General features: G+C 42.4%; 1 protein-coding gene across 1 annotated transcript; it reads left to right on the top strand.

The window, feature by feature from the left end:
• The first annotated feature begins 3,497 nt into the window (after positions 1–3,497).
• LOC123486212 lies at positions 3,498–9,411 on the top strand. The gene is made up of 10 exons (XM_045217471.1): positions 3,498–3,538; positions 4,090–4,278; positions 4,833–5,021; positions 5,924–6,190; positions 6,567–6,824; positions 6,923–7,168; positions 7,416–7,673; positions 8,079–8,424; positions 8,549–8,793; positions 9,345–9,411. Exons 1-10 carry the CDS (start codon positions 3,498–3,500, stop codon positions 9,409–9,411), a joined length of 2,106 nt encoding a protein of 701 aa, XP_045073406.1.
• The last annotated feature ends 1,107 nt before the right edge of the window (positions 9,412–10,518 follow it).

The raw sequence follows: 10,518 nt of genomic DNA on the forward strand, positions 1-10,518 counted from the left end.
AGTTATTATGTGATGCTAGTGATTATTATCTTGTAGAAAAATTGTAATATAAAACTTCAAGTGTTGGTGAATCTGGTAAGAATTTTCCCCTGATTTCCTGACATAACAAATGTTGCATTACTAAATGTCACACATACATCATGTGAATGTCTCTAAAATTAAATACTTTTACATATAATCAAAGCACATTATGTAAATGTATAACTACTTCATATATCTTTAGCTATGACTGGTTTCATGTGTTCATCCATGTCTGAATCAGCTGTTACTGTCCTTGTTGCAGTTTCTGTCCGTTTAGGTCTGATCCCTTAAAGGGGTTCAAGTTCCTGGTGGATCTCCTGTCTCAAGCAGCAGAGTGGGAGGAGCAGACAGGAGAGAAGACACTGAAGCTGGTATCATCAATGTGTACTTACAGCACTTTCCCCTTCAGTGATGATGATGATGATTATGATTATTATGAGAATAAGGAATATCAATGTGATTTCCTGCTGGATCTGTACTCGTATGTGAAGGACTATGAGACTCAAACAGGCAGGAGTGTCCTTCCAGCATTACAGCCAGTTTACCAGTCAGCTCCTGCAGTCTGGTTCATAGACCTTTCAAAGAGAAAGGCCTCCCTCCTCCTAGAAATGCTGAAACTCCAACCAGAGAAGACACCAGTAAAGCTGGGGGTCTGTTCAGATGAAGAGAGTGAAGTGAGGAGTTTCCTTCAGTGTCTGCCCTACATCTCACAGCTGAGGTGAGTCTGAACATGTGTGGTGGTTAGTGATTATGTGATGCTAGTGATTATTATCTTGTAGAAACATTGTCATATACAACTTCAAGTGTTGGTGAATCTGGTAACATTTATCCCCTGATTTCCTGACATAACAAATGTTACATTACTAAATGTCACACATACATCATGTGAATGTCTCTAAAATTAAATACTTTTACATATAATCAAAGGACATTATGTAAATGTATAACTACTTCATATATCTTTAGCTATGACTGGTTTCATGTGTTCATCCATGTCTGAATCAGCTGTTACTGTCCTTGTTGCAGTTTCTGTCCGTTTAGGTCTGATCCCTTAAAGCGGATCAAGTTCCTAGTGGATCTCCTGTCTCAAGCAGCAGAGTGGGAGGAGCAGACAGGAGAGAAGACACTGAAGCTGGTATCATCAATGTGTACTTACAGCACTTTCCCCTTCAGTGATGATGATGATGATTATGATTATTATGAGAATAAGGAATATCAATGTGATTTCCTGCTGGATCTGTACTCGTATGTGAAGGACTATGAGACTCAAACAGGCAGGAGTGTCCTTCCAGCATTACAGCCAGTTTACCAGTCAGCTCCTGCAGTCTGGTTCATAGACCTTTCAAAGAGAAAGGCCTCCCTCCTCCTAGAAATGCTGAAACTCCAACCAGAGAAGACACCAGTAAAGCTGGGGGTCTGTTCAGATGAAGAGAGTGAAGTGAGGAGTTTCCTTCAGTGTCTGCCCTACATCTCACAGCTGAGGTGAGTCTGAACATGTGTGGTGGTTAGTGATTATGTGATGCTAGTGATTATTATCTTGTAGAAACATTGTCATATACAACTTCAAGTGTTGGTGAATCTGGTAACATTTATCCTCTGATTTCCTGACATAACAAATGTTACATTACTAAATGTCACACATACATCATGTGAATGTCTCTAAAATTAAATACTTTTACATATAATCAAAGGACATTATGTAAATGTATAACTACTTCATATATCTTTAGCTATGACTGGTTTCATGTGTTCATCCATGTCTGAATCAGCTGTTACTGTCCTTGTTGCAGTTTCTGTCCGTTTAGGTCTGATCCCTTAAAGCGGATCAAGTTCCTAGTGGATCTCCTGTCTCAAGCAGCAGAGTGGGAGGAGCAGACAGGAGAGAAGACACTGAAGCTGGTATCATCAATGTGTACTTACAGCACTTTCCCCTTCAGTGATGATGATGATGATTATGATTATTATGAGAATAAGGAATATCAATGTGATTTCCTGCTGGATCTGTACTCGTATGTGAAGGACTATGAGACTCAAACAGGCAGGAGTGTCCTTCCAGCATTACAGCCAGTTTACCAGTCAGCTCCTGCAGTCTGGTTCATAGACCTTTCAAAGAGAAAGGCCTCCCTCCTCCTAGAAATGCTGAAACTCCAACCAGAGAAGACACCAGTAAAGCTGGGGGTCTGTTCAGATGAAGAGAGTGAAGTGAGGAGTTTCCTTCAGTGTCTGCCCTACATCTCACAGCTGAGGTGAGTCTGAACATGTGTGGTGGTTAGTGATTATGTGATGCTAGTGATTATTATCTTGTAGAAACATTGTCATATACAACTTCAAGTGTTGGTGAATCTGGTAACATTTATCCCCTGATTTCCTGACATAACAAATGTTACATTACTAAATGTCACACATACATCATGTGGATGTCTCTAAAATTAAATACTTTTACATATAATCAAAGGACATTATGTAAATGTATAACTACTTCATATATCTTTAGCTATGACTGGTTTCATGTGTTCATCCATGTCTGAATCAGCTGTTACTGTCCTTGTTGCAGTTTCTGTCCGTTTAGGTCTGATCCCTTAAAGCGGATCAAGTTCCTAGTGGATCTCCTGTCTCAAGCAGCAGAGTGGGAGGAGCAGACAGGAGAGAAGACACTGAAGCTGGTATCATCAATGTGTACTTACAGCACTTTCCCCTTCAGTGATGATGATGATGATGATTATGATTATTATGAGAATAAGGAATATCAATGTGATTTCCTGCTGGATCTGTACTCGTATGTGAAGGACTATGAGACTCAAACAGGCAGGAGTGTCCTTCCAGCATTACAGCCAGTTTACCAGTCAGCTCCTGCAGTCTGGTTCATAGACCTCTCAAAGAGAAAGGCCTCCCTTCTCCTAGAAATGCTGAAACTCCAACCAGAGAAGAAACCAGTAGAGCTGAAGGACTGGTCAGATGAAGAGAGTGAAGTGAGGAGTTTCCTTCAGTGTCTGCCCTACATCTCACAGCTGAGGTGAGTCTGAACATGTGTGGTGGTTAGTGATTATGTGATGCTAGTGATTATTATCTTGTAGAAACATTGTAATATACAACTTCAAGTGTTGGTGAATCTGGTAACATGTATCCCCTGATTTCCTGACATAACAAATGTTACATTACTAAATGTCACACATACATCATGTGAATGTCTCTAAAATTAAATACTTTTACATATAATCAAAGCACATTATGTAAATGTATAACTACTTCATATATCTTTAGCTATGACTGGTTTCATGTGTTCATCCATGTCTGAATCAGCTGTTACTGTCCTTGTTGCAGTTTCTGTCCGTTTAGGTCTGATCCCTCAAAGCGGATCAAGTTCCTGGTGGATCTCCTGTCTCAAGCAGCAGAGTGGGAGGAGCAGACAGGAGAGAAGACACTGAAGCTGGTATCATCAGTGTGGACTTACAGCACTTTTCCCTTGTGATGATGTGATGGATTATTCTGAGAATAAGAGTGATTTCCTGCTGGATCTGTACTCGTATGTGAAGGACTATGAGACTCAAACAGGCAGGAGTGTCCTTCCAGCATTACAGCCAGTTTACCAGTCAGCTCCTGCAGTCTGGTTCATAGACCTCTCAAAGAGAAAGGCCTCCCTTCTCCTAGAAATGCTGAAACTCCAACCAGAGAAGAAACCAGTAGAGCTGAAGGACTGGTCAGATGAAGAGAGTGAAGTGAGGAGTTTCCTTCAGTGTCTGCCCTACATCTCACAGCTGAGGTGAGTCTGAACATGTGTGGTGGTTAGTGATTATGTGATGCTAGTGATTATTAGCTTGTAGAAACATTGGAATATAAAACTTCAAGTGTTGGTGAATCTGGTAACATTTATACTCAGATTTCCTGACATAACAAATGTTGCATTAATAAATGTCACACATACATCATGTGAATGTCTCTAAAATTAAATACTTTTACATATAATCAAAGCACATTATGTAAATGTATAACTACTTCATATATCTTTAGCTATGACTGGTTTCATGTGTTCATCCATGTCTGAATCAGCTGTTACTGTCCTTGTTGCAGTTTCCGTCCATTCTGGTCTGATCACTCAAAGCTGATCAAGTTCCTGGTGGATCTCCTGTCTCAAGCAGCAGAGTGGGAGGAGCAGACAGGAGAGAAGACACTGAAGCTGGTATCATCAGTGTGGACTTACAGCACCTTTCCTTTTCCCAGTGGAGACAATTCTGAACATAGTGATTTCCTGCTGGATCTGTACTCACATGTGAAGGACTCTGAGACTCAAACAGGCAGGAGTGTCCTTCCAGCATTACAGCCAGTTTACCAGTCAGCCAGTCCTGCAGTCTGGTCCGTAGACCTCTCAGAGAGAAAGGCCTCCCTCCTCCTAGAAGTGCTGAAACTCCAACCAGAGAAGAAAACAGTAGAGCTGAAGGACTGGTCAGATGAAGAGAGTGAAGTGAGGAGTTTCCTTCAGTGTCTGCCCTACATCTCACAGCTGAGGTGAGTCTGAACATGTGTGGTGGTTAGTGATTATGTGATGCTAGTGATTATTGTCTTGTAGAAACATTGTAATATAAAACTTAAAGTGTTGGTGAATCTGGTAACATTTATACTCAGATTTCCTGACATAACAAATGTTGCATTAATAAATGTCACACATACATCATGTGAATGTCTCTAAAATTAAATACTTTTACATATAAACAAAGCACATTATGTAAATGTATAACTACTTCATATATCTTTAGCTATGACTGGTTTCATGTGTTCATTCATGTCTGAATCAGCTGTTACTATCCTTGTTGCAGTTTCTATCCATTCTGGTCTGATCACTCAAAGCTGATCAAGTTCCTGGTGGATCTCCTGTCTCAAGCAGCAGAGTGGGAGGAGCAGACAGGAGAGAAGACACTGAAGCTGGTATCATCAGTGTGGACTTACAGCACCTTTCCTTTTCTCAGTGGAGACAATTCTGAACAGAGTGATTTCCTGCTGGATCTGTACTCACATGTGAAGGACTATGAGACTCAAACAGGCAGGAGTGTCCTTCCAGCATTACAGCCAGTTTACCAGTCAGCCAGTCCTGCAGTCTGGTCCGTAGACCTCTCAGAGAGAAAGGCCTCCCTCCTCCTAGAAGTGCTGAAACTCCAACCAGAGAAGAAAACAGTAGAGCTGAAGGACTGGTCAGATGAAGAGAGTGAAGTGAGGAGTTTCCTTCAGTGTCTGCCCTACATCTCACAGCTGAGGTGAGTCTGAACATGTGTGGTGGTTAGTGATTATGTGATGCTAGTGATTATTATCTTGTAGAAACATTGTAATATACAACTTCAAGTGTTGGTGAATCTGGTAACATTTATACTCAGATTTCTTGACATAACAAATGTTGCATTACTAAATGTCACACAGATATTGTGAATTTTTCTTAAATTTTGTGATGCTAGAAATGTGTCTTTTAGAAATCTTGTGAATTTTTATCTTTGAGACCTTTTGTAACATGAAACCTGAAAGTTTATACTCAGAATACCTAATCTAATCAAGGTATATTCGTGTTTTATATTTCATTAATCTTTAACAAATGTTGTTCTTCCACTTTGACATTACAGAGTATTTTGAGTAATTTCTTGACAAAAACATTCTAATTGATTCCATTTTAATTCCAGGTTGTAACACAATAAAAAGTATGTAAGGGGATTGAATACTAATGCAAGGCACTGTATGTACAAACATTGCTGTAACTTTAACCTCATAGTCATTGTATCATGTCAAAACCTCATAGTCATTGTATCATGTCAAAGTGCTGGAGTACAGAGCCAAAATAACAAAAAATTTGTCACTGTCCCAATACTTTTGGACTGTCTCCTAAATGTCTGATTTCATGTCCCCCCATGTTTTGCTGTTTCAGCTGTGATGGTGACAGGTTCTTCCAGAGGGTGTGTGAGTCCGTCCCTGTGAGGTCCAGAGAGGAGGACCAGCAGTTGGCCTCTCTCCTCCAGGCCTTGGGCTCCACCCTGTCACTGGGAGGAGAGTTACCCAGGAAAACCTGCAGGTCTGTGGGGAGGGTCCTGGGTCTCTGTGCCTCCAGAGTGGACCTCACTCTTACCCCCAGCAAGATCTCTCTCCAAGGAGCCTTACTTATTTTGAGACATGAGTCAAAGCTACACAAGCTCAGGTATGTTCAGTAAGACAGCTTTTACAGGTGTTGGGTTCTATGTTACCATATTAGAACTGGGTTTATGCAAATCTACTGGGGGAGAAAGGGGAAAGTTGACATTCTGTCAGAACATGTCATTGTTAAATCTCATGTATCCTATGGAGAGGAGAAGGGTAATCTCATGTATCCTATGGAGAGGAGAAGGGTAACCGTCTGGTAGGACAGCCGTGAGTTAGGGAGGAGTGAGGAGTTCAATCAACCTGGTTTGAGCATGGACTAGTTGTCCGTTAGGTTCTGACAAACAGAGTGAAGAACTCCTTATTTTCCTATTGAGCATTTTATCTGACAAGGTTTCTCTGTTTAAAGTGACTTGAGTTTTGTCTTTTCATTCCAGGCTGAATGTGGGCATGGCAGTGAAACTGTCCAGACTGGTTAGGAGGACAGGGAGAGGTGCTACTCCACTGACTGTCCCAGAGCTCTCCCTGGTCCAAAAGAGCAACCAGCCACCAGAGAGAGTGTTATCCAGGGCTCTGAGTAGTGTGGCATCCCTGCTGAGACTCTGGAGGGTTCAGTGTCTGGACCTAACTGACTTCTGGATCCAGGGTCACTCTCTCATCACACTGCTGTGTCACCAGGGACCTCTCTCTCTCAGGTCAGTCTGAAGCTGATGTTTTTAAAAAGTAGAAATAGGAACTTCATTCATGTGTTTTTCTTCATATATCTGACTGCCTTTATGTTCCAACCTCCTAGACTGAACTCAGACACTCTGCAGCAGCTGACTGTAGTTGTGTATGAAGCTCAGGACAAGGACTTGACTCAGTGGTTCCTGGAGAAGGTTGGTGGAGACCTGACCTCCTGCAGGCTGGACCTGGAAGTGCTTCTCTCTCTGCTGCAGCATTCAACCCACAACATCACTGTGGACCTCAGGAAGAACAGGCTCCTAGAGAAGAACATCTCAGATCTTCTCCCCTTTCTGGGAAGGGTTATATTCAAGAGGTGGGAGAACTTCTTTCTCTATTCAGACTTTCTAGAAAGAAGAACATAACTATTTAGATCCAGTGACATATTGTTCTGAGTGATCCTCTGTAATATCATTAGGGTTTAATTCAAGAGGTGAGATATCTTTATTCAATATTTATAGACTTTAATTATTAATGTTCTATCCAGCCAGTTGTTGCTATGTGAGTTATCCTTTGTGAAACCTTGACATAACCACAACAATCCATTTTCCATGTTTGTTCAGGTCCAGTTCCAGCTTTGTAAAGTCCACCATCAGACAGATCTATGACAGCAGAGCCAGTGACTGTGTGTCCAGTTTGTTGAGGTCTTCAGACCATTGGATCAACCTGAACAGCAGAGAGCTGGACAGAGTGGACTGTACTGCTCTGTGTTTTACCCTGCAGCACTGCCACCAAGTCAAAGTCAACCTGCTGTGGACCTCCATACCACCGGGGGAGATAGAGAGCATCCTGCCTCTTCTGGACAGAGTCTCCCAACTCAGGTTTAGAGGCTTTCCATTTTCTGACTGATTTAACCACTAACCCTAACCTTAATCTAATGCACTTAACCTTAACCTCACCTAGGGGTGGAATTGAAGGGGAACGCCGGGAGTTGACATGACAAACACAGTGGTAGTGTGTTCATCAGTGTTTTAATGTGTGATGGTGTTTAAATAAGTCTCTGTCTCTCTCTCGGTCTCTCTCTCTCTCTCTCTCTCTCTCTCTCTCTCTCTCTCTCTCTCTCTCTCTCTCTCTCTCTCTCTCTCTCTCTCTCTCTCTCTCTCTCTGTCTGTCTGTCTCTCTGTCTCTCTGTCTCTCTCTCTTTCTCTCTCTCTCTCTCTCTCTGTCTCTCTCTGTCTCTCTCTGTTTCTGTCTCTCTCTCTCTCTCTCTCTCTCTCTCTCTGTAGTGTTGACAGGAGGTTACTGCTGAGTGTCCTCCAGTGCTGTGCTGCCTCTCCGATCCAGCAGGGGGCACCACCACCACCACCACCAACAGCAGTATGGCTGCTCAGGTCTCTGCACTACAGGCTGGACTTCTCCTGCTCCTCCTCTGTGGACCTGTCAGCTCAGGACCAGGAGGAGGCTCTGTGTCTGACCACTGACCACTGCAGGGCCATCCACTCTGTTCTGAAGCAGAACCAACACAGCACCCAGCTGGTCCAGAACCAGGTGCAGATCATCCTAAGAGACTGTGAGGTGGAGGACAGAGCACTGAGGGAGCTGCTTCCCCATCCTGCATATTGTCAAGCTGAGGTTAGACACACAAAAGACAAACATTTAACCAACTAGTTCATCAGTAGGAGTTAGACCTACTCTGTGTCATAATGTTATCTCTGCCTCTTGTCCTGTCAGCCCCAGCAAAGCTCTGCTACGTCAGCTGCTGGACCTTGTGTGTGAGGGGATTGAAGAGGGGGTGCTGAGGCACGCAGAGTCCCTGTGCAGAGCCCTGGATAGAGAGCTGGACCTCAGTGAGACCAGGCTGGACCAGAAGGCCTGTGGATCTCTGGCCCTGGTTCTGGAACACTCAGAGGGGCTGTCAGAACTGGACCTCAGCCACTGTCAACTCACAGACCACCACCTACCGGCCCTGATCACACACCTGCACAAAGTACAAGTCCTGGAGTGAGTGGCTTTCACTCTGTGAGCGTGTGTGTGTGCGTGTGGGTGTGTGTGTGACTACATGACAAATGTCTGTTCTCTCTGTCTCTCTCTCTCTCTCTCTCTCTCTCTGTCTCTCTGTCTCTCTCTCTCTGTCTCTCTGTCTCTCTCTCACTCTCTCTCTCTCTCTCTCTCTCTCTCTCTCTCTCTCTCTCTCTCTCTCTGTCTCTCTGTCTCTCTCTCTGTCTCTCTCTCTCTGTCTCTCTCTCTCTCTCTCTCTCTCTCTCTCTCTCTCTCTCTCTCTCTCTCTCTCTCTCTCTCTCTCTCTCTCTCTCTCTCTCTGTTGTAGCCTGAGTCATAATGACATCACTGATGCTCTGACTGACAGAATACTCCAACTGGTCTCCACCAACACTTCAATACAAACCATACGGTAAGGGTGTGTGTGACGGTGAGCAGAGTGTGTGTGAGAGATCATATGGGTGTCTCTGTTGCTGGGAGCAACTGTTGGAGGATGGAGATCTGTTGTCTAATGTTCTACTAATGATTAATAATAGTAATGTTCTTCTCTACAGACTCTTCAACAACAGAATCCAGGACAGAAGACCCTTCCTGACAGACAAGAGGTTTGAGATCTGGTGAAGATAATGTTGTATAATGACAGTATAATGTGGTCAATGTAGAAGGCTGGTTTGAGATCTGGTGAAGATAATGTTGTATAATGACAGTATAATGTGGTCAATGTATATAAAAGGCTGGTTCAAAATTACACTGATTGATCTGAGTCCAGAAAAATAGTCTTAGGGACAGGAATGTATAATCTGGTGGACAGACGTCTTACATGTGTTGTCACTCAGGTCCTTAAAAACACAGGAACATGTGTATTATAACTGTAGGATAGGAATATGTAGTTTTATTTACCACTAACAGTTTGTGTGTAAATACTTTATATATTCATACATTATTTTGTATCTAATTTTTTAAAGAAATGAATGGTATACCTTGTTTTATTAATATCTACATGGTACTGTAATACTCAGTTAGACAGACATACAGTAGGTCAACTACATGGTACTGTAATACTCAGTTAGACAGACATACAGTAGGTCAACTACATGGTACTGTAATACTGTTAGACAGACATACAGTAGGTCAACTACATGGTACTGTAATACTGTTAGACAGACATACAGTAGGTCAACTACATGGTACTGTAATACTCAGTTAGACAGACATACAGTAGGTCAACTACATGGTACTGTAATACTCAGTTTGTAACTGCCTCTGTCGCCAGTTTATTTCATGTATTTGCACTTTTTATTATTTAATTTCTTCTGAATTGTACGTTTACAGCAAGACGGAACTAATTATTGGTTCCGCCCGAGTGTTGTCACCCGAGCGCCTTTAGCGACGCACCGAGGAAACTTTACCGCCAAAAGCGAATTATTTTTCCACTGTTATCGTGTTTAAGTGCATACTTACAAAGAAAGTATACAGAAGAAGATAAAGGACATTTAAAAGGATGTTTAGTACCTCTGTGTGATAAGCAGCAATGAGGTTTGTTGACTACTTATTTTGCAATGAGGGTGTTTGTGTTTACGTGCGTCAGGTTTGGTGTAAAATATACATAAAGTGGCTAGCTGTATGAGCTTGATTATAACGCCAGATGTGTGAGACATGCATATGGCATTATTTTGTTAATGTATTTTTTCTTTCTTTAAACCAGTTCTCACGGGTTAACCAGCATTA

This window comes from Coregonus clupeaformis, unplaced genomic scaffold, assembly GCF_020615455.1.
Source record: "Coregonus clupeaformis isolate EN_2021a unplaced genomic scaffold, ASM2061545v1 scaf1068, whole genome shotgun sequence".
In the NCBI taxonomy this organism is placed as follows: domain Eukaryota; kingdom Metazoa; phylum Chordata; class Actinopteri; order Salmoniformes; family Salmonidae; genus Coregonus; species Coregonus clupeaformis.

Excerpts from the sequence above, each read along its gene's own strand:
- LOC123486212 (XM_045217471.1), top strand. The coding sequence starts at position 3,498 with ATGGATTATTCTGAGAATAAGAGTGATTTCCTGCTGGATCT. Across the intron at positions 4,279-4,832 it reads AGTGATTTCCTGCTGGATCT|TTTCTATCCATTCTGGTCTG; the intron begins GTACTCACATGT and ends TCCTTGTTGCAG. Across the intron at positions 8,425-8,548 it reads CTGCATATTGTCAAGCTGAG|CTGCTGGACCTTGTGTGTGA; the intron begins GTTAGACACACA and ends CTGCTACGTCAG.